The following is a 22,321-nucleotide window of genomic DNA, read 5'->3' as shown; positions in this document are numbered from 1 at the left end:
GTTGGAGGTGGGATGCCCAGTGAGAGATGCATATGCTATGTAATACATACATATGTTTTGCGAACTTTTAATGTTATATCCTTTAAGTATTTTATTTTTTAGTTATAGTTGGACACAATACCTTTATTTTGTTTATTTATTTTTATGTGGTGCTGAGGATCGAACCCAGGGCAAGAGCTCTACCGCTGAGCCACAACTCCAGCCCAATGTTATACCCTTCAATAATGAGTTTTAATATCCAGTACACCGAGAGAAGTGCCCTCTACAAGCAGTAATGTTCAGTTAATTCTACGTAGGGGACCTGACGCAGCTTGAGGCCATATTGGACATGGCCGTCCAGTTTTGTCAGAACTAGGACCTGGCCCAGGCAGGGTGCCTTGGTGCCACTCACCTGCTGGTGTAGCCCGTGACGGGATTCCAGCGCTGGTTCTCGTAGATGTAGACACTCTTCACGTCCGACTGTGTGTAGATGTTGCTGGTGCTGCTGGCCAGGCCTGGGGAGAGAGGAGGCCCCATGGTCCTGAGGCCCCAGCCTGCCTGGAAGCCTGGATTTCCCTCTGAAGCTCCAAAAGGCACTCAGAGATAAGGTGGGGAGGGGGGTGGACCCAGGCAGCTGAGAGGGTCAGCAGGCTGCTGAGTGAGCCTCCCAGGGCCTGTCTGGCTTGGGTGTCTCGTCTGGGACATGATTATTCTGGGGTTGCACAGCCTCAAAGAGAAGAACCTCCAGAGCACACCCCTCCCACACCCCACCTCATACTCTGTCCACAGCACAAGGGCTGTGGCATGGAGGGCTGTGGCGTGGAGGGCTGTGGCGTGGAGGGCTGTGGCGTGGAATATTCTGTTTCCATATTTGCTTCTGCCTCCACTTTCCACAGGCCGACCAGGACTCAGAGTTTGGGCCACCAGGAGCCTGGGTCCTGGAGCTGCCCTGGCGCACCCTGAGGTCTCGCCTGTGACGTGAGGGGCTGAACATGTTAGAGGTCTGGCAGCTGCCTCTAGAACCTTCAAGACCCTCCGCTCATTCTTGGAGGGTGTCTTGGAGGCGAGGCCTGGTCTTCTGACTCTCATGCCTCGTGGCTTGGCCTGAACTATCCTCTATGGAGGCTGGCAGTGGTGAAGGTCACCTGTCAGCCAGCTCTTAGCCAAGTGTCAGTACTGGGACAGCAGCCCTGGCACCAACAGGGAAGCCAGAGGGGATTAGAGGAGGGAACACCTGGAGAGGCTCGGAGGAGGGCCCGGGAGCTGGTCCTGCCAGCCACAGGTGCTCAAGCCGCCTCACCTTGGAAGCAGCCTCCACCGTAGCCACCTGTGTACACCCAGGCTGTGTGGTCATAGCCGATGCCCCACACCACGCCACGGCTGTTGGCCTCCACCACCCGCAGGTGGCCTCCCATCTGCCTCCAGAACCTGGAGGGCCGAAAAGGCATCTCAGTCCAGTTCATCCTTCCACGTATCCTGGGCCTTGTCTTTTGGCCTCTTGTGGACAAGGTATTCTCCAAGTCCTGCGTCCAGCAGAACTGATAACGCACTTGGCCTCCCCTTTTGTGTTAACCAACACTAAAGAGGGCCGAGAAACTCCGGGCAGGGGCTTGTCCTCCAACCTTTGGGCTGAACTGATCAGGGTGGACACCACCTGCAGGCTGGGGCATGGGGAGGGGCTGTGGCCAGGCTTGAGGTCATGGCAGAGGACAGGAACGCCTAACCATCTGCAGGGGCAATAGCAAGACCAGCAGCTGGGTCAGCTTCCTGCAGCCTGAGGCCACATCCCTGTCATTAGAAGGTGTGGGGCACACATGGCTTCAGTGAGCATACAGGATCCCCCCATCCATGGCAGGGGTTTCCAGGCTCCCTGTGACCCGCAGTAACTGAGCCCAGAGCCTGATCAGGAAGTGTCCCCTACTGATTCCTCTCAGGACTCAGTTCACACCATGGCACTCAGTGACCTCATTCCCTCTTGTGGCTTTAAATGCCCCCAAAGAGCCATCCTGAGCCAGCTTGAGCCTGCTCCAGGCCTCCCAGCCACTAAGCCCCACGTCTTCCCGCACACCACCAGCTGCCCCACACCTGACTGCCCAACTTCCCAGCTCTACCCCAGGACCACCCATTATTCTCCCTCCTTTGCCTCCACAGCCTGGGTGCAGGGGCTCAGCAGGAGCTAGAGGTGGCTGAGCACCCAGGGTCTGTGCGCTGGCTGGTGGGTCTGGCTTCTCTAGCCTGGGAGCCCCTGCAGAGTGCAAGCTAAACCTGGTCACCTCACTCCATGTTCCCTGGGACATTCTGTGACTGCCTAGTGGGTGGCACTGACCTGTGCTGAGCCCATACTTGAATGCCTGGCAGGGTGGGGATCTGGGGACCAGCCACGGCTCTGACTGGCCCTGCATGGGCTCCAGGTCTTCCTGACCCCTACTTCTGGAGCCACAAGTTCTGGGTGCTCAGGGGAAGAGCAAGGCCAGGCCCCAGGTCCACTCACATCTGGTCACAAGGCAGCAGGTGCTCATGGGCCTCCAGGTCTGGGCTGGGCTCACTCACAAAGATGTCTCCCTTGCAGGTAATGGACCAGATGGCCTGTGGGGACGGGCGGCCTTGGACCCTCCGGCTCTCACAGCAGGACAGGCTGAGCAGGGCAAGCTGTTGTGGATATGGCCAGTTACTCTGGGGTAGGCGGAGGCCTGCCTGCCCCTTATCCCCTGGCCCGTGGGACCCCACTCACTCACCCAGTCATTCATGTCCTGCTCGGTGGCAGCAGCCAGGCGCACGGGCCACCTCTGCCGTGTCCTCTCAGGAGTATATAGGGCAAAGGAGTGTTTGGCCTCATTGAGCACTGGGACCAGCACTGTCACCTCATTGAGGAACACATGAAGGTACTGTTGGAAGAGGAGCACAAGGCAAGGCTGTCACCTTGGGGTCAAGGGACCCCCACTGTGGGACCTCCACTGTGGTCACGGGCAGGGATGGGCCACCATCATTCTAGAGCTCTTCCCTGGGCCTGCTGGTTTCAATGGCAGCCACAGGGCCCAGCAGGTGCCAGTACTGAAACTTCACTTTGTAACAAATGCTTTGGTGACTTTTTTTTTTTTTTTTCCAGTACAGGGGATGAACCCCAGGGTTGACCTACTACTGAACTACATTCCAGTCTATTTTATTTTTTTGAGACAGGATCTCACTAAGTTGCCCAGGTTAGCCGTGAACTTGTGATCTCCCTGCCTCAGCCTCCAGAGTCACTGGGATTACAGGAGCGGCCACTGTGCCTGGCCTTAGTGACATTTCAAAGAAATCCTTTTGGGTGTTGCCCCAGCCTGCAGGTGGTGTTGACCAGCTGTCAGGAGGACGGCTGACCTCATCTTCCCTAGCCTCACTTCTCGGTTAAAAAACTAGTTGACTGTAAATGGCTGTTGGAGGGAAGGCAGTGGCTCTAGGAGCTTGCACATGCGCATACATGCAGAGGCACCCAAGCCTACCCCTGGCATGAGTAAGACTGAGAACCCTGTGAGCTGGCCAGACTGGAGTGAGCACCGGGGACTGCCCTGCACCCATCTCTGGGAAACCCTGTCCCTTTATGATGCTGCCCCAGCCCACTGCCGTTACCTTCTTCTCCTCATGGACCACGTAGTAGATGAAGAGGATGCTGTCTCGAGCCCCGTCATGCCCCGTGAACTGCTCCAGGGCCACGCGGACGTCCACCCACTTGTGGGGCTTCCAGTCACACCACCACTGCAGGGCCCCGGTCTTCACCCATACTGACTGTCACATGGGCATCCAGGACAGTAGGGACACCATCACAGGCAGGCCTGCAGACCCCTGGCCTGTGTGGGCTCCCTGCTCCCAAAACCCCTGAGCTATCTTGGGTCCCAGTCTCTGCTCCGGTGATGAGGGGCTCCTTCCCAGTGCTCCCAGCCCCCACCCTCCCAGCTGGCCCTCTTCCCATCGGTGACAAGTCACGATGAGGCACTGGACCCCATCTGAGCTGCCTCTGTATGAGCCCTAGTTTTCACATAGCCAGTGGGACGGGCACTGTTAGACCACGTTCTGGATGAGGAAACTGGGGCTCAGGGAGGATCTGAGCCGGTGTCAGGGAGTCAAACCTGGGATGTAAACATGGCTTGCCCTGAGCTGAGGCCCAGATTTGAATGCAGACTGGAAGCTTCTGCACAAGATGAGCCCTGGCCGGCCTCCAGCAGCCAGGTTCCTCCCTCCTCAGCCTGTCTCTGGGCCTTGCAGGGCGCTGCTCTGCCTCGGGGGTGCATGAGCCATGCCAGGAGGGCCCCATTGAGCAGGGTATGGTGCCTGCAGCTCTCTCCAGACTCATTTCAACAAAACATAAGACCCTCGGGCACTTGGAGTTCTGGGGCAGAATGCGAGGATTTACTTCTCACCTCCCCCTGCTCCCTCCTGAGGTCCTGCATCTCTGGGCCCCAGGACCCACACAGTGCCCTGAAGGCAGCGAGGCCCCAACAGAAAGTCCTTCAGGATGGGTGAATAAAGGACCTCATCTCCTGATCTTTGATCTATCCTGGGGCCTGGAAGCCAGGCTATGTGTCCGCAATGGCACGGACAGAGCCACTGATGCTCCTCTGCCCCACCTCAGGGGTGAGACTCAACAAAAGCCTGTTGAGAAGGCAGCACTGGGGACAGCCGGGCGCCCACCTGTTCCACGGCCTGCTCGTAATGCCGGAAGTTCTCCAGCTCCCGCTTGGTCCTTTCTGTGAGCTGCTGGAAGATCTGCTTCCTCCAGGCGGCGGTTTGTGCTGGCGTGATGGACAGGGACAGCGTCTGCACTGAGGGAGACAGGCCTGCAGGAGGCCGCAGTGTCACCCTGCCCACAGCGAGGCAGGCAGGAGGCCAGGGTTGCTCCCCCAACCCCCCAATCAGCCCTTCCTTGCTAGAAAGCTCCAGTCTCTGTAGAATGTCCTGTGAGCCTTCCTCCCACCATTTGCTCTCATGAGCAAGTTATTGTCCCCAGCCAGGGCTGGGAGAGGACTGGGAGAGGGCAGGGAAGTCTGGCTGCTGGCTTCCTTCCCCTGGTCTCCCCAGTGGATCTCTGATGGCCACAAACTGACCCAAGGGCTCGGTCAGCACTGCTGAGACCTGGGCATTCAGGCAGGACGATGAGCCTGCTCCAGCCCCGATTCATCCATGGCCCACTCCCCTCAGGTGTACCTCCTGGGATGCCAGGTCCTACCGAACCCACAGAGCCCCTTACCAGACTGGACAGTGAACCACTTGAGCACGGAGCCTGCCTCCACTGCACAGCCACCTCCTGACACCCAGGCCCACAGCAGGTGGTCATCGGCCCCATAGGGCTCCTCCAAGCCCAGGGTGAAGAGCCCCAGGGAGGCGAGGCCCGTGGATTCAGGGAGGCCAGCAGCTGAGTGGTTAGGAGCCTTCTTGGGCTCCTTCAGGTCAATGTTAGTCCAGGGCAGCTCAGCTGGACGCCCACTGGGACCAGGGGCCTGAGTGGGCTCCCCTCTGCCCACCACTGGGCAGGCATCCTCCACATCACACTCTGCAGTCCTGCTGGCCCCGGGGTCCAAGGCTGAGCTCTCATTGGGGTTCTGGGGATTGTCCAAAGGCTCCTTAGGGAGAGGCTGCTCGGGGTCCCGTCTCTCGACTTCTGAAGAAACGTCAGTGTCGTGGGATGCAGAGTCACTACTGGCCCTCACTTCATCACCAAAGAAGCAGCCAGCACTGGGGACAGAGCAGGGGAGATCATCATTCCATCATGGGGGGTGCTATCCCACCATGACCACCTGAGAGACCTCAGGAGTCACAACCTCCCTGAACTCCTGTCTCTTCCTCTGCACAATCCATTTCCCAGGGAGCTGAGACACCTGGGCCTCCCCCCAGATCAATCACTTCAGTGTGCCTGGGGGTGGAGATTTGGGATGAGGATCTTTTTCACTGTGTAAAACACACCATTTTAAAGCATTCAATTCAGTGGCACTTAGTGGACTGACAATGTTGTACAACCTCATCTCTTCTGAGTTCCAGAACTTTCTCATTGCCCAAATGGACACTCTGTTCCCATGAGGCAGTCACTCCATCCTCCGTTCCCTCTACCCACAACTCCTCTGGCTAACGTGTTATCATTATGGAATTGCCTGTTCTGGACATTTCATATACATTGAACCAAGGGACCAACGTGTGGCCTTTCGTGTCTGGCTTCTTTCACTGAGGACCATGTTTTCAATGTTCATGCCTGTGGTGCCATGTGTCAGATCGCCATTTCTTTCATTGCCCAATCACTGCTGGTTGTTGGGCTAGTTCCATCTTTTGGTCACTGTGACTAATACTTCCATAAACATTCCTGTACAAACTTTTGCTTCAACACTTGTTTTCAATTTTTTAGCTATAAAACTAAGAGTGAATTGACTGGGTCATGTGGTCATTCTTTGTTTGACTTCTATGCCCTACCACCCCTGGGTCACCTGAGGAGGCTTGACGAGCTGCCAGAGTGGGACCGGTCACACTCTCGGGTGGCAACAATAGCCTTCCATGTCTTCCCACTGAGCTCACTGGGGGTGACGCCCTGCCGGAAGTACACAGCTCGGTCCTCACAGCTGATGCCCCAGACCTGGAACAGAGATGCTGCTCAGAGGAGTCTGGTGTAGACTGGGGGTGTGCGGGGAGGACAGGTAGCCAAGGAAGCACACACCTGCAAATGCAGGCAGGAGCTGCGCCTCCCCAAGGCGTGCAGCGGGTGTGTGCATGTGTGTTAGGGATGGGGAGGTTGGTGGGGTGGGGTGTGCAAAAATCCAGTGTGTAAGAGGAGCCCTGCAGGGGTGAGGCGGGCTGAGCTCAGCAGCAAGCTCAGGGGACGCAGGGCCCCAGTCCTGGCTCCTTGACTTTAGGCAGATCAGGAGCTTTGGGAGCTTCGAGTGACAAGGTCCACAGACAGTGGGGCTGTGCTGGGGTGCAAGGTCCGCCTATGACACTATCTTCAGGCCTCTGGTGGGAAGCTGATCCCCAAGAGAACTTCCATGTTCTTAGGGGTGGGGGCAGGGGCAATCACCTCACAACAAGGAGCTGTGCCCTTTGAATCTTAAAAAGTACCCAAACCTAATTGTTAATAAGGAGGCCACACTGTCAGATGATACGGACGACACTCATGAGAAGCAGGGTCCAGAGTTAAAGTTGGAGGTCCATTCCAACCCTGCTTTGTGTCCATCCACCTGATCCCCCAAATATCTTTAAATGACACCTTCCAGTCTCTGGGTCACACACACACACACACACACACACACACACACACCCCAGCAGATCCAGGCTCACTGATCTGAGGGTCCTTAGGAAAGTAACTCCAGGACAAGTAGAGACTCCAGAACCCTGAGGGAGCCAGTCCCTGGGACCGTCCAAGGCGGAGACTCACTGCATCAAGCGTGAGGAGCCCGTAAGTGAAAAGGATGTGAGATGTGGGGCAGGAAGGGTGGGGGGACCCGGGGGCCATGAGCACACCTGGTCATTGAGCCCCACGTTCACCATGACCATCTCGCCAACCATCTCGATCCAGCTGGTGCCACAGGGATTGTGAGAGTTGACACCCCTTCGGAACCATACCTGGAAAAGTCCAAAATAAATAGCCTCCCTGGAGGACATGGAGCAGAGGGCTTTTCCTAAGGCTCAGGAAGAACAAGTGAATCATCTGACCTTTGGCTCAGGGCTCTAAATGAGCAGGGCACACGGTGAGAAAGGAGACGCTGATGCACGTCTATCCTCCCCCATCCTGCCCTGTGTCCCTGCTCTGGGCACCATCCTACCTGACCTCTGCTTCCCCTGTCCTGTAGCTTCTCACCTATTCTCTGCCCTAACATGCGGAAAAGGTCTTTTAGGAAAACTAATTCTTCATAAATTCATTTTTAGAATAAATACCCTATTTGGGGTCTACTTTTACTGTTATATAACAGAGTCTCTTTAATGTTAACTTTTTTCATGTTGACTTGTAAAAATATACACAGTTGAGGCTAGGCACGGTGGCGCAGGCCTGTAATCCCAACAGCTCAGGGGGCCGAGACAGGAGGATCACGAGTTCAAAGCCAGCCTCAGCAACAGCGAGGCACTAAGCAACTCAGAGAGACCCTGTCTCTAAATAAAATACAAAACAGGGCTGGGGATGTGGCTCAGTGATTGAGTGCCCCTGAGTTCAATCCCCAATACCCCCTCAAAAAATATATATTGGGCTGGGGATGTGGCTCAAGCGGTAGCACACTCGCCTGGCATGCATGCGGCCCAGGTTCGATCCTCAGCACCACATACAAACAAAGATGTTGTGTCTGCCGAAAACTAAAAAATAAATATTAAAAATTCTCTCTCTCTCTCTCTTTAAAATATATATATATATATATATATATATATATATATACATACATACACACACACACACACACACACACACACACACACACATACACACGTATATATGGCTACAAAATTGAACTGAATTCCCACAGGCCTACCTGGCCCCACAGCTCACCTGGTGGTCATCCTCAACCCCTACCCTGGACCAGCTGTCCCCCAGGGCTGTTCTCACCCACTATGGATGGTGGCCTGTACGGGCCCCCATCAGTCTCAGACCCACTGGATCTTGATCTAGTAGCGCTCACATGTTCTAGAATTCCTGAGGTGGGGAGGGGAAGGGTTACATAAAAAGACCCTCAAACCCCTCTTACAAAAATTTCTGGCGAATCGGCTGCAATAGGATGCACCTGTCGTGCCAGCTACCTGGAAGGGAGGCTAGGGCAGGAGGACGGCTTGAGCCCAGGCAACACAGCAAGAGCAGCCAAAAGAAAAAAAAAAACTACACTAGAATATCTAAAATGTCTCTTAAAGACCCAAAGAAAATGAACAGTCAAATATTTGTCTGAAGACTGAACAAACTCTGATGTAAATGAAATTTTTGCTTGTTTTTACTCTAAAGGGGACAATGTGCTGCTGTAAGAAGGTCTTGGAAGTCATGATCTGTAGAAAGTGGGGTGCTTGGGACATGCTCGGGGGACAGGGCTATACTTTTTCAGGCTGGGCGTAATCTGAGGATTGGGGGCCCTTGGCTCAGATGTGAGGGCCACCAAACTCCTGGGTGCTAGGGATTCCCCTTGATGTGTGGTTGGAAAGAAATCATGAAAGTAATCTGAAACTGGCTAACCTTACTGGGCTTGCCACTGATAAAATACAAATAAAAGCACTGGATAGGAAAGGCCAGGCATCCAGCTCACGGGGCTCTGGCAGATCCGCTTCTGGTTATTTGAAATGCTGGGCCCCTGAAGTGATACATGTAGTTGTTCCGCATCGCAATATCCCCCGTGGGCGAGGGGAGAGATGGAGAAACATCTCAGGATGCACCAATTTCAACAGCAAAAATGTTCACAGTGCTTGGCTGATGCTAGATTTATGCTCAAGGGCTTGAACCATCCTGACCTTCAACATGAAATGGCACCCCCAGCCCGCAGCATTCCCCATCTTACTTTCCGGTCTTTAGTGACAGCCCAGACCACGCCGACGCCCACGGAGATGTGCATGATCCCATTTTCAGACCCAGGAGGCTCCACTATGGACCAGAAACTTCCTATCAACCCCAAAAGAAACCCCAGGCACTTCCATCAGCCAAAACGCTGGGGATTAAGCGCCCTCACCCCACTTCCCATTTTGGGGCATAGGGCCAGTCCTGAGCTACCCACCTTTGGGGTTGTTCCTGTTGATTCCTTCCCGGACCAGGGCCTGCCCCTCCCAGAGGGTGGCCCACAGGAGGTCATGGGGCCCACAGCTGATCTGGACCACCTCCCCAGGGGTGTCCACCAGGGACCACCAGGAGCCTTCCGGGTTGGAGTGGCTGACATCCTCTCGGTACCACACCTGGAAACACAGAGCAGGGCACTCGCATCAGCATCTCGGCACACTCACACAGGTGGCACACGGGGATCTCTCGTGTGCCCACATATCTGATGGTATATATTTCCCTCCCAACCCTTCACTGCCGGTGAAGTTAATGATCCCAATGTGGTGAAAAAATTTGTAAACCCTGGATTTCAGTGGCCCTGGGGGATGGGCCTGTTCTGTTCATCTGCCTGTGAGAACCCTCTACCCGGCACCCCGTACCATCCAGCCTCAGGCGTGCAGCTGGCCTGGGTGTCCTGTGCCCCCTAGTGGTGATATGCTCCCAGGACACTGGTCTCTAGGGGAAGCCAGAGTCCCAGTGGACAGCAGGAAAACCCCCGAGTTCAGTTTAAACAAAATCTACAATGCCCACTTCTTTTGCTCTTTAATCTGAACAGTTAAGACTGAGCAACTCCTGTATGTCGTCCAAACTGTTAGGTGTACTTCATCTGGAGGAAGCTGTACACCTCTGCTGGGTCCAGGGAAGGCTGGTGACTCCTTCCAAGAGCAGTGTTCAGACTGGGGATCCCAATCCCCCAACCCTGCCCACCCCGCCTTTCAACAGACCCTGCAGGACAAGGCCTAGGAAGTCCCCTTCCACCACCAGTGTTTCAGGGTACACCTGCCTCCTTAGTTCTTCCTGGAGCACAGGGTCCCTGTGCCACCTCTTATAGACCACAGGAGTGGTCAGCCACTCTGGCTCGTGGCTGCCACTGAGGCATAAACACTGCTCTGTGGCCCCTGTCCTCCCCCCTCTTTACATCCAAGTGGGCAGGGTCCCTGCTCCTTCACCCTGCCTGGTCTCTCGTCACCACCTGCCTGGTCTCTCGTCACCACCATTCAGCGGGGCTCAGAGGAAACACCTGTGGTTAACCTAAACCTGGGCCCAACATGACCCCAGAGGTGAGCCTGCTAAAAATACTCTGCTTTGACTGTTCCCAAGCCAGCAGGAAACTTGTGGTCAATTTGTGGTAAGAATTACTGCACAATCATAAAATATAATCTAAAATGATAAAAGAAAATGATAAAAGTGTTGGGTGCTTTTTGCTAGGGACCATCTGTGATGCTGCTGCTGCTGGGGTGAGTTTAATTCTTTTGCTTAATTTACAAACTCCCTGAGAAAAGGATCCTTTCTCTAAACATCTGTCCCCCAACATCTATCCACCCACACACCCACCACCTATCTGTCTAATGATCAACTACCTATCCATCCACCTACCTAACCATGATCCATCCATCTACATGTCTTCCCCTCATCCATCCATTCACCCACCATCCCTCCACCCACCACCTACCTGTCCGCCCACCCATAATCCTTTCATCTACCCACCTACCATCCATCTGTCCAACTACCATCCACTCATCCACCCACCATCCATCTGCCTGCACATTACCACCTACCCACGGTCCATCCACTGCCCACTCTCCACCTACCCACCCACCATCCCAACTGCCCACACACCCACCCAGGCGTGATGCTCCCAGTGACTGTGGGAGGCACCACAAAAGCGCTGGCAAGGGGCCCAGAATCTGCCTAAGGAGACAACATTTTTGGCACCTGAGCCCAAGATGGGCTTGGGGGACAGGCCAGGGCCAGGCATGGGATGGGGACCAGAGGTTTCTGGGAATAGTGAGACGCAGGGACCCACAGACAGGATGCACAGGAAGGGGGCCTGCCCCAGCTCCAGGGAACAGAGGTGGGAGGTTCCAAGGGCATCCCTCGTTCCTCCACCTCAGGGAGCCTCTGTCACACCCCAGGCTGGCCTCCCTGGTGCCTCCCATGCAGAACACAGAGAGGTGTAGCCTTACCTTTCCCTGCAGAGACACAGCCCAGACTGACAGGCGGCCCACGGGCTCCTCTGTAATCTCCCACCCGCCGACAGAGAGGTCATTAAAGGGGTCAGGGAGTTCCTTGGGGTCATCCTTTGAGGGGATCTGAAATGAGGTGAGAAGCAGTGGCTGTCACTACCTGGGCAGGCCCCACACAGCACCATCCCCTGCCTGTCCCTGACTCCCAGCACATGACTTCCATTCTCAGCTTGGCCCACAACAGCCCGACTTCAGGAAGGAGGCAGCCACAGCACTGCAGGCCCCTGGCCCTGGGTCCCCTCTTCCGTGCCCTATCTGTCACCAGGCCTAGGCCATCCCTGAATGGCACTGCTGCTCCCCCGTGAAAGGCAGATATGCCACGGGGTCTTGGCCCTGGCTTCCCAGTGACCTGTGTGACTCTTCTCTAGAATTGGGGCTGGTGGCAGAACACAGCCCTGCAGGTGCAAACCCTCCACAGATACCCTACTCTCCTGGCTTCTCCCAGCCCAGCGGCCAGCGGGCGGGGCTGGCAGCCGTGAATGCTGAGGCCAGGCCTCTGTCCCTGAGCTAGAGGTTCCTTTGGGTCAAGAGAACAGCACTGAAGCTTCCGGTACCTCCCTTGGTGGGGGAGAGGAGGCCTGGGGGGGGGGGTCCTCTGAGCTCCTGGGCTGTGGCCTGGCTTAGCTCCCTGTGTGGCCATCTCTCAGATGAAGGGATATATGGTGCAGGAGGTTCTGGAACTGGAAACAGCTCCAAGGAAGGACCCAGGGAGGGCACGGTGTCCCCTTGTGCACAGGCAGGGGTTTGGAGATGAGGCTTCCTTGACCCTCCTGCCAGGGGTCACTGTCCCCAGAACCCATGCCCACACCATGCCCAGTCAGGAGGACCTTGGCCCAGGTGTCCCGGGACTTGTATCTCCTGTACCGGATCCACTTCCGTCGCCGCACGCACGAATTCCACTTCTTGTCTCTCGTGTAGGTGGCGGGAAAGTCAATGGCATACGTCCACCCCTGAAATGCCACGGTGGGGACTCTGTAAGGCTCGGGGGGAGTAATCTGAAGAGCCAGGGAAGGTGGGGAGGGAGAGGAGGGAGCAGGACCTGAAGCAGGACACCCCACACAAGCAGGGGTCAGACACCACTGGGAAGAGAAGCGCTAAGGGGACAGGCTGGGACCAACCATCCCTCCCCCAGGGGCAGCCACGATGGGTACTGAGTTCACCTACCCCTTTTTCGGTGGGTTCCCCTCCAAAATTCTCATCCACGTACCAGTCTGACTCCCACTCCCAGTGTGGCGAGGGTAGCGCCACCCCATCCAGCAGCCGGTGTTGGAGCCCACTCACGTCACTCCACTGCCAGCGGTCACTCGGCAGGAGCTTCTCGCAGAAGCCACCCATAGGGTTCCAACGCTGAGGCCAGAGACACAGAAATGGCCTTAGGCCGGAGCCTGCCAGGAGAGACCCAGGTGGGCAGGGCCCCTCTAGGTCCAACAGGTCCCTCCCCAGCAGACCCCCCCCACCTTATCTCTGGCATGGAAGGTTAGTGAAAGGTGTGCACTGGGACTCGGGAATCAAGGACCTCCTGCCACTCTATCAAAAGTCAGTGTGTCAAGTTGGGCATGGTGGCGCATGCCTGTCATCCCAGCAGCTGGGGAGGCTGAGACAGGAGAATTGCGAGTTCAAAGCCAGTCTCAGCAACAGCAAGGTACTAAGCAACTCAGTGAGACCCTGGCTCTAAATAAAATACAAAACAGGGCTGGGGGTATGGCTCAGTGGCCAAGTGCCCCTGAGTTCAATCCCCAGTACCCTCCAAAAAAAGTCAGTGCATGAGGGCCAGGCATGGTAGCACATGCCTGTAATCCTAGCAACTCAGGAGGCCGAGGCAGGAAGATCCCAAGTTCAAAGCCAGCCACAGCAACTTAACAAAACACTAAGCAACTCAGTGAGACCCTGCCTCTAAATAAAATACAAAGAAAGGCTGGGAGGTAGCTTAGTAGTTAAATGTCCCTGGGTTGAAACCCAGGTACCAAAAAAAAAAAAAGTCAGTGCATCAGCATGGCCCCACTGGAGAGAACCCACCCACAGCCGCAGCCACAGTACTCCAAGAGGAAGGAAATAAAAGGCACGAGCCAGCCCGGCTCCGGTGGTTCTCAACACTGCTAGAGCCCACCCTCCTGCAGACCAGTCTGTTCTGGCAAAGAAAACAGGAGCTTCAGCCCCACCAGCTCCCAATATGTGGATTTTAAGTACAATGAAGAAAACAAATACGGGGACTGGTAGGGAGGCTAGGGCCTCTGTCTCTTCTTTGGTTTATTTTAACCAATAACCCAGGAATCCGACCACCTTAGCTACGGCCCTGCCTGGGCCACTACCTGATTCTCATAGGCCTCCTCTCGGCAGCGGATGGGGACATCGTTGGCGCACATATACAAGTAGACCTGGTTGTCGCAGGCAATGCCCCAGCAACACTGCGTGGCCGCGCTGACCCGCTTGAACTCCAGCTGGGCATCCTTGCACAGTTCCCAGTACTGGCCGGCCGTGGACAGAGTGTATACTCTCCCAAAGAGGTCCACCGCCCACAGCACTGAGGTGGGCATGGTGTCGGCGGCTGGAGGAAAACCAGTGGCAAAAGAGAGAGTGTCAGTGTCCTGGTCGCCAGCCCAGGGAAATCAGGGCCAGGCAGAACCTAGGAGCCCTCTACCAGACGGCCTCGAGCCACAGATGGCACAGAGGCACAGGGAGGAGTCGGTGTTCACCCCACAGATCAGAAGCAGAGCCCCGCTTCCAGCGTGGACCGGCTTTTTCTTTCTTTGCCTTTTCTTCCTTTTCATTATGAGGATTTTTTTTTCAAACAGACAGAAAAGTATAGGAAAAAATATATGTAATATCCATGCGCATACGTCCCCAAATCAAGTCCCTTTCCAGTTCTGTTACAGTCTCTTCAGAAACTATATTCTTTCAAAAGAATAAATGAAGTGTATAGATTTGGTGGAATCCTGTCCTTCCCTGAGCTGCTCTCACTGTGACACTCCTATCTGGGTTTGGTGAAGGGCGTCCACACAGCCTGGCTATCCCAGCCAGAGCTGTGTGGGGTCCTCAACAATGTCGTCATCAGTCCTGTGCCTGTATCGTCTGACTGAGTTCTCACAAGGTAAGAAGGTCACTATGTTCCTACTCTTCTGCCAGAATTCAGGTCCTGGGTCCATCACTTTCTAGTGGCATGGAAAGCTAACATGTCCATGCCTGGACTTGCCAATGTGTAGGTCAGTGCTAATGGGTAGGGGCCAGGTGACTCTGGGAACTCCAGGACCCAAAGGTCCTCTCTTACCCTCCCTTTCTTCCTTTCTTCTTCTGCCACTCTCCACCCCTTTCCTCTCTTTCTTTCTTTTTTTAAAGGAGGAAAGATGTTTTGGCTCATGGTTTCAGAAGTGATGGCCACTCAGAAGTTGGCCATGTCCATAGCTCTGGGCCCCAGGTGAGACAGAAATCATGGTGGAAGGGTATGGCAAAAGAAAGCAGCACAGAATAAGACAGCCAGGAAGCAGAGAGCTCTGTTTGGGGTGGCCAAGATCTGCCACTGATTGTCCCTCCACCCCTTGGCTGCTGCTCCTGGGGTTAATTCCTGGAGTTCTAGCTTCCGGGAGGAGCAGACTTCCTCCTAACACAGGGCCACAGAGCCAGAGCAGTGCAGCCAAACACGCAGTGAGGGGCTGAGGCCTGAGGGTAGTAGGGAGTCACCACAAAGGGCCCTGTCTGACTGGGTGGCTCCCAGATCCAACCAGGGAACACTGTCCTCAGGCCAGGAGAGAGAAAAGCCAAAGACAAGCTTACCTCCCATGGGATTTGGAAACTGGAGCTATCAAGAGACAGGTTTATTTAGGTGGTCAAGGTTGGGCCCTGCTGTCTCACCCCTGCAGCATGCCAGAGGCACCCCCATTGTAGAGATGCCTGGAGACAGGACATGCTGAAACAGGAGCATCTGCCGTGGGCAACACAGGCTCTTCTGGAACACAATGGGTCTGACAAACTCCAAGAAGAGTGAGGGTTGAGAAGGAAGTCACAGAGGGGATATGGAACAGGAAATGGGAGGCAGAACAGAAGCCAAGTTCCTAGAAACACCCATGACAGGAAGTAGATGCAGAGCTCAGGAAAGGGACTGATCAGCCTTACAGAGCAAGCCTGGGGAGACAGAGCTGACCCGTAGAACTGCCGACCTCCTCAAGCCCAGGGGCACCAGTGTCTGCCAGACACACAGACAAATCCGAACACCAGCCCTCTGGAGCCAGCTGAAAACTGTATTGGTGTCCAGGTGCCTGAGTCAGAACCCATGGTGGCCCCAGGCCACCTCACCCTTCCTCCTTGGTCAGGCAGGAAGGTTCTCTCTGATACCTTTACAATGACTAAAAAGAGTGTTCAGAACTGCCTGCACCCAGATGGCCAGGATTCAGGTCCTCACTCCATTACTTTCTAGTACCATAAAAATTACCTAACCTGCCTGCAACTTGATTTGCTAATGCAGAAAAGTCAGAAAGGAATAGTGACCTACTTACCTTGTGAGAATTACATACAGGCACAGCGTGGATGATCAACATCGTTCAGTGCCCAGCAAGAACTCAACAGTGTTACTGATATCATTTTATTACTTGGCATTTACTACCACAAACTGCCACTTCTCTCTCATTTCATTTAAAAAAAAAAAATCAAGTTCCTTTCCAGTGGGCCTGAGCCTTGGGCCTCTTCTCTTCTTCTTATCAGCACTCTAGAGGGTGGATGTTCAACCGTTTAATGATAAACACCTCCACCTACCTCCAATACAGACCGCCAACTCCCTGAACCTAGACAGAACTACTCCAGGAAAGCAAAGTACTTAAAAAGTAAAGTCACAGCTGAGCACAGTGGCTCCTGCCTATATTCCCAGTGTTTCGGGAGGCTGAGGCAGGAGGATCACAAGTTCAAAGCCAATCTCAGCAACTGAGTGAGACAGTGTCTCAAAATAAAAAATAAAAAGGGCTGGGGATGTGGCTCAGTGGTTAAGCGCCTATGGGTTCAATTCCTGCAACCGTAAATAAATAAATAGTAAGGTCACAATTGGTGGGCAGAGATGCAATAGAGCAAGTAAAGGGTCAACAGTATAATGAATAAGATGTGGGTATAGGGACATTCACTGTTTAATTCTCTCAATTTGGCTATATATTTGAAAATCTTCATCATAAAATGTTGGTAAAAAGTTTATTTTAAAACTGTCAGTTTCAGCCGTGCACGGCACATGCCTGTTATCCCAGAAGCTTGGGAAGCTGACACAGGAGAGGAGAATCACGAGTTCAAAGCCAGCCTCAATAACTGCAAGGCACTAAGCAATTCAGTGAGACCCTGTCTCTAAATAAAATACAAAACAGGGATGGGGATGTGGTTCAGTGGTCGAGTACCCCTGAGCTCAATCCCCAGTACCAAAAAAAAAAAAAAGTCAGTTTCAGTGTGTATAATTATTATGCACCAATAAAAAAATTTTAAAAAATAAATAAAAAGGTAAGAGAGAAATGGAAAAAAAATGTCAGTTTCTATGGTGACATTTTAATACAATTTTGTTTGCAAAGATAGCTCACAATTCAACATGTAAGCAACCAGCCAAGTCAGACTGAGTCTGCAGGTGAAGCTCAAAGAACAGAGACTTTGACTTGTGTTTGATACACTTTCCTTTAGATAAATGACTAAGCAGTAATTTTCCTTCCAGACATAATTGAACCTTCTGGGCAGTTAATGGAAGAATACTTAAAAGAAAGAGTGGGGGTTGTGTTTACAAACTCCCTTCAAAATGGAGACCCAGACAGCAGTCACTAACCAGCTAAAGATGACATGGGGTAAATATCCTTAGTCACCCACAACTCCTTTCTACCTCTGTCAATTGTTTCTAGCACCCTCAACTCCTCACATGCTACTTTCTGGCTGTGAGATGCCCAGGCAACCTGTCCTGAGTCATGGGGTCCTTGAAGGGTATTTGGAGCATTGTTACCATTCTGAAATCCTGGGGCATCTTTGTTTTGTAGAAGTGGAGTGATGGAGTGCGTATCTACCCAAGAAGCAGCCTTCAACTCACCAAGAACTACAAAATGAATTTGAGCTAGACCTTCAGTCAGTCTGCACCCTCAAAGCCATCTGCTTTTCTGTCTCAGTTTATACACAGGTCGCTTCAGAAACCCAAAAGTACCCAAGGCAATTGGGGGTAGAAGTGATCGAAGAAGGGACACAAAACAAGAAAGATCTCCATGCATTCACCTCTTCTGAAGCTGCCTTAGGAGCCTTCCTGAAGAGTTTCCTGCTTATTATTTATTTATTTTTTGTTTGTTTGTTTGTTAAATTGACACTCTAACCTGGTGCGTACTGGGCTACCAATGCAGTTGCTGGTTGCCAAGTGCAGAGACTGCTCAAAAGTGATATCAGGGTCCAAAAAGGTGGGAGGAAGCAACAGATGCTGGTTGCCAAGTGCAGAGACTGCTCAAAAGTGATATCAGGGTCCAAAAAGGTGGGAGGAAGCAACAGAACTCTCATTGTTCCTGAAGAACAGGGTCCACCCAGCTCCACCAGGCAGGTGGTGCCCTGAGTCGGACTGGCTTTCATCCCATTTCCTGCACTTAAACGACAGGTGGTCCCCTGCACTGCCACCAGTAGCATATGTCGGGAAGCAGGGCCCTGACCATCTGCCCAGTTAATCCCATCACAAGCAGATTTGCTCCCACCGCTGCCCAGGGAGAAGGTTAGACAGGCCCCTAGAAGCTCCATTCTCTAAAACCGCGAGGCTCCAGCGATCTCTTTCTCAAATCACTCCAGTCCAAAGGCCGGAGTGGGGGGTCCTCTGAAACTGCCCCTCGGCTGGCACCTCGGCATTCCCGAGTTCCCCGCGCAGGGACAGGGCGGCGCCCTCCAGGTGTGCAGGAAAGAGCACAGGTACATCCCTCCCTCCCCTTCAAGGGTCCAGGCAAACGCAGCCGATGCGGGGTCGCCGCGGCCCGACTTTCTCCGAGGGGCCGGGACTCGAGTGCCCACGACCCGGCGCCGCTGCGCTTACCTGGGCCGGCGCGCGGCCAGGGCGGGGGTCTCAGTGGATGCTCCGCGGCTGGGCTAGCGGGTCGGACCTGCTCAGGCCGCAGGCGAGTGGGCGGGCCGGAAGCGGCGGCCAGGCCGGCACTCATTGGCCAATCTCGCCATGACGCACCGGCCTAGGAGCGCGCTATTGGCTGCTGCGCGCAGCCTGGAGCCGGCTTAGGGGTCGGAGGGTCGCGCGCTCTCTCTCTTCCGGGGTCGCTGCGGGTCGGTGCGGGCAGAGTCCACTCTAGCAAGCTCCAGGTCTACACCCGTGGGGGCAGACCCCCCGCCGCCTCCCAGGACCCTGCCGCAGGAGCAGAGCAGGCTGTGTGGACGCGGGGCCCGCGGGCGAGGAGAGGGGGCGGGCCGGGAGGGAGTCTGGGCGCACCCGCCGCAGGCACCGGAGGAGCGCGGGCTTGTGGGCTCCGCGCCCGCGGGAGGAGGAGGAGGCCGGCAGCCGGTGACTGCGTGGGTTCCTTCGAGCAGAAATGGAGCCCTCGAGCACACAGACCAAAGGCTTTGCGCTGCAGGAGAGGGATCCTGAAAACGTGACCTTGGGACTATAGCATGTCGTGGTGTCAACATTAGGTCACTGTGTTGCTCAAACTGTGTTTCCAGTGACAATCTAATTAAAGCTAACATAGTTAATAATATTAATATGTGAGTGCTTCCTCTCCACAACTCAAAAAAGGTAGGTGTTGATGTTATTCCCATTTTAAAGATGGGGACACAAGCTCAGGGAATGACACACATTGTAAATGGTGGACCCTGGGGATTTGAACCTGCTGCATCTGGACTGGGAGGAAAAATGCAGAATGAAAAAGGGGGATGTCTGGTTTAAAAAAAAAAAAAAGCACAGCCTGACACAGTGGCTAAAACAGTGCCACTTAGATCTAGTTTCCCCTGTGCTAGAGTTTGCAACTGGCATGCCTCTCAAAGGCCCATGTGTTAAAGGGGTGGTCCCCCAGCTGGGGGCGGTAGGGAGGTGCCGCCTAGTGAGAGGCCTTCAAGATAATTGATGGTGTACTCTTAAAGGGAATAATGGAACCTCAGCCCCTTCTTCTTCCTCTCTTTCTCTTCTCAGGCATGAAGTGTGTGGGTTTGCTGCCTCACTGAAGCCCAGATTTAAAGATAGGTAGTTAGTGTAGTTAGGTAAATTGGTCTAATATAGAGTAAAGTAAAGAAAATGGAGGCCATTATTGAGAATGGAGTCCAGGAAATCAGAGCAGCACTTGGGGAAATTGAAATGTTAATGTCCCCAAGGCCCAGAACCCATCCTAAGGAACTGTTAATGAAACAGCACGCAGCAAACAGGGAAGTGCTAATCCAAAAACCGCCCCAGGCCCTTCCTGCCCAGATTACTCCTCCAGCCCATTTATCTCCACCTGTTGAGCCTTCCCACCTGCAGACTATCACTGCAGGATAAAGGGAAACAAAGGACATGAATGTGGGAAAAGTAAAAGGAAAACCTCCCCCTCCACCAATTCCACCTTTCAGGTCCCCTTCTTCCTCTGGGGAGAAGTCTTTTCTGCTGTCCTTTAATAAAGCTTTTAGTTTCCACTCTACACTTGCCTCAGCATGCTTCTCTGGTGTTTTACTTCAGCATTTGGGGAAGCAAGGACTCCACTGGTAAATATTGGTAACATCATCACAGGCTCCAAAGCAACAGGGCCAGTAGATCATGAAACTTCCCAAACTGAGCCAAAACAAACCTTTTCTCTTTCTAAGTTAATTATCTTTGGTATTTGTTGCAGTTGTAGAAAGCTGAGGAACATATTCACTTCTTGTCTGCCTTCTTGCTTCTTTCTGAGAATGCAGATTTTTCCCCTGACAATCATGGCTGGGAAGCCCCAGACAGGCCAACTCCAGTGGAAGAGAAAGAAAGACCCTCCTCTTAACCCTGCATGTCTTTGTGGAGCCCTACATCTAACTGTGACCCTCTCTTAACACCTATGAGATTAGTATTTGTGGATTTCGTTGGGAGATGTGGGTAGACCCTGCCCAAAGTGTGAAGGCTCAAAGAGGCAAAGGGCTTCCTCAGAGGAAGCATAGGGTACTATTAGCAGAAGGAGGTTGAGTGGCCACTGGACTGCAGAAACATTAGTATGGAGGAGGAGAGACCTGGATTCTGTTGTCTGTGACACAGCCATTTTTCCCCTTTGGTCTCAGTTTTCTCATTAAAAGAGGCATTGATTAGGTGCTCTTGATGGCTCCTTGCAGTGCTCATGTACTATGCCAGTTCGTACCAGTTTCCTTGAATTTAAGGTCTGATACAGTTTGTGCAGAACTAGCTCCCTTCAATGGTCAGGAAGTCTATGTTTTTCTGCCCTCACCACAAAGAATAATCCTCATTCCTATTTTGCTTATTTTTACCTCTTTCATTTATTGTTTCCTCTCTGTCTTAGCCTTGCCACTTTTTTCCAGGCCAGACAGTGGGTTCAGATCCCAGCTCTGTCAGTGTGAATCACTCAGGCTGTGAACCTGAGTCCTGGCCTGTAAGTTAATGCTGTCACCTGCCTCTTTGGGTTGTTGGGAGGATGAAGTGGAAGGAATGCAGCATCCAGCACAGTATTATCATATCCTCTGCATATTTTGATTTAGGGTACTTATCCATTTGCATCCTTGCTCACTGCTTAGAGTTCCAGAAACACTTGAGGAGCAACACAGATAGAGGACTGTTTTCTGGATGAAAGACTTCTTGCATCTGTGTGTGGTGCTGGAGACATGGAGGGATGGCTAAGGATTGAGGGAGGAAGGGCTACTACACTGCCGAGATGGTTGCCTATCAGCTCAGATCTTGCCCACCAGCTCACCCTCCTTGGTAGCCTCTTTTCTGCCAGTTCCCTGAGCTTTGAGGCCCCAGCTTCGGCAGAAGCTGGCCCTGCCCTGTTCTGAGTGTAGGCTTCCTACGCATAGCACCTACTGTCTGAGATGTCCTACTCACCTTCTTTCTTCCTGATCATTCTCATTCAGCCTTCAAGTCTCAGAGCAAAGGTCAGCTCTTACCAGAGGGGAAAGTAGGCGTGCATTTTGATGCCCTCATAATTTGTACATTCTCCATTCTGGCCCTTCACATGATGTTATAATTGTTTTCTCTCCTGTTTCTCTGACCATGCTGTGAGATCTTTGAGAGAGTGATGTTTTCATACATATTCGAATGTCTATGGTTTAATGATTGGCTAACCCATGACAGGTACTGCATTTATACTAAAGGAAGGAATACAGTGCCCCCTCACCCTGCAGAAAACCAGCAGGTCATGCACTGAAAAATGTTGGAAGAGCCACAGAGAAAGGCCAGAGATGAGTCAAACTGGCCAATCCGTGTCTGTCTCCCTGTCTCCACTTTCTCTCCTGCCTGCATCAGCAGTGTATGTGGCCATTAGCTGGAGAGGGAAGCGGTTAGTCTTTCTCTTTTTTGCCACGGTTAGATTCTTTTTTCTTCTGTGAAAGCTTACTTTCTGGGAGTACACTCTTAATCACAAGTGGTTCCCAGTACAGTGTTTTTATTTACATTTTGCTTGCGGTCATGCCTCCTTTGTAAAGCCAGTCACATGTCTGGCAGTGAGCCTTG

General features: G+C 53.3%; 1 protein-coding gene across 1 annotated transcript in view; it reads right to left on the bottom strand.

Moving 5' to 3' along the window:
* Tecpr1 (tectonin beta-propeller repeat containing 1) overlaps positions 1-18,821 on the bottom strand; it is a 29,011-nt gene extending 10,190 nt beyond the window's left edge. The window contains exons 1-16 of the mRNA XM_026404188.2: positions 18,734-18,821; positions 14,043-14,278; positions 12,898-13,080; positions 12,561-12,683; positions 11,674-11,799; positions 9,669-9,843; positions 9,456-9,556; positions 7,453-7,554; positions 6,426-6,571; positions 5,201-5,685; positions 4,645-4,790; positions 3,586-3,741; positions 2,715-2,864; positions 2,471-2,628; positions 1,280-1,407; positions 392-494 (exon numbers count right to left, since the gene is read on the bottom strand). Coding sequence (XP_026259973.2) covers positions 392-494; positions 1,280-1,407; positions 2,471-2,628; positions 2,715-2,864; positions 3,586-3,741; positions 4,645-4,790; positions 5,201-5,685; positions 6,426-6,571; positions 7,453-7,554; positions 9,456-9,556; positions 9,669-9,843; positions 11,674-11,799; positions 12,561-12,683; positions 12,898-13,080; positions 14,043-14,267 — 2,507 coding nt within the window. The 5' untranslated portion in view covers positions 14,268-14,278; positions 18,734-18,821. The remainder of the gene's footprint in view (positions 1-391; positions 495-1,279; positions 1,408-2,470; positions 2,629-2,714; positions 2,865-3,585; positions 3,742-4,644; positions 4,791-5,200; positions 5,686-6,425; positions 6,572-7,452; positions 7,555-9,455; positions 9,557-9,668; positions 9,844-11,673; positions 11,800-12,560; positions 12,684-12,897; positions 13,081-14,042; positions 14,279-18,733) is intronic.
* Positions 18,822-22,321: the final 3,500 nt, after the last annotated feature.

Source organism: Urocitellus parryii, chromosome 9, assembly GCF_045843805.1.
Source record: "Urocitellus parryii isolate mUroPar1 chromosome 9, mUroPar1.hap1, whole genome shotgun sequence".
Lineage (NCBI taxonomy): Eukaryota > Metazoa > Chordata > Mammalia > Rodentia > Sciuridae > Urocitellus > Urocitellus parryii.
The sequence above is the reverse complement of the archived record's forward strand: the minus strand, read 5'-3'. Positions and strand labels throughout refer to the sequence as shown.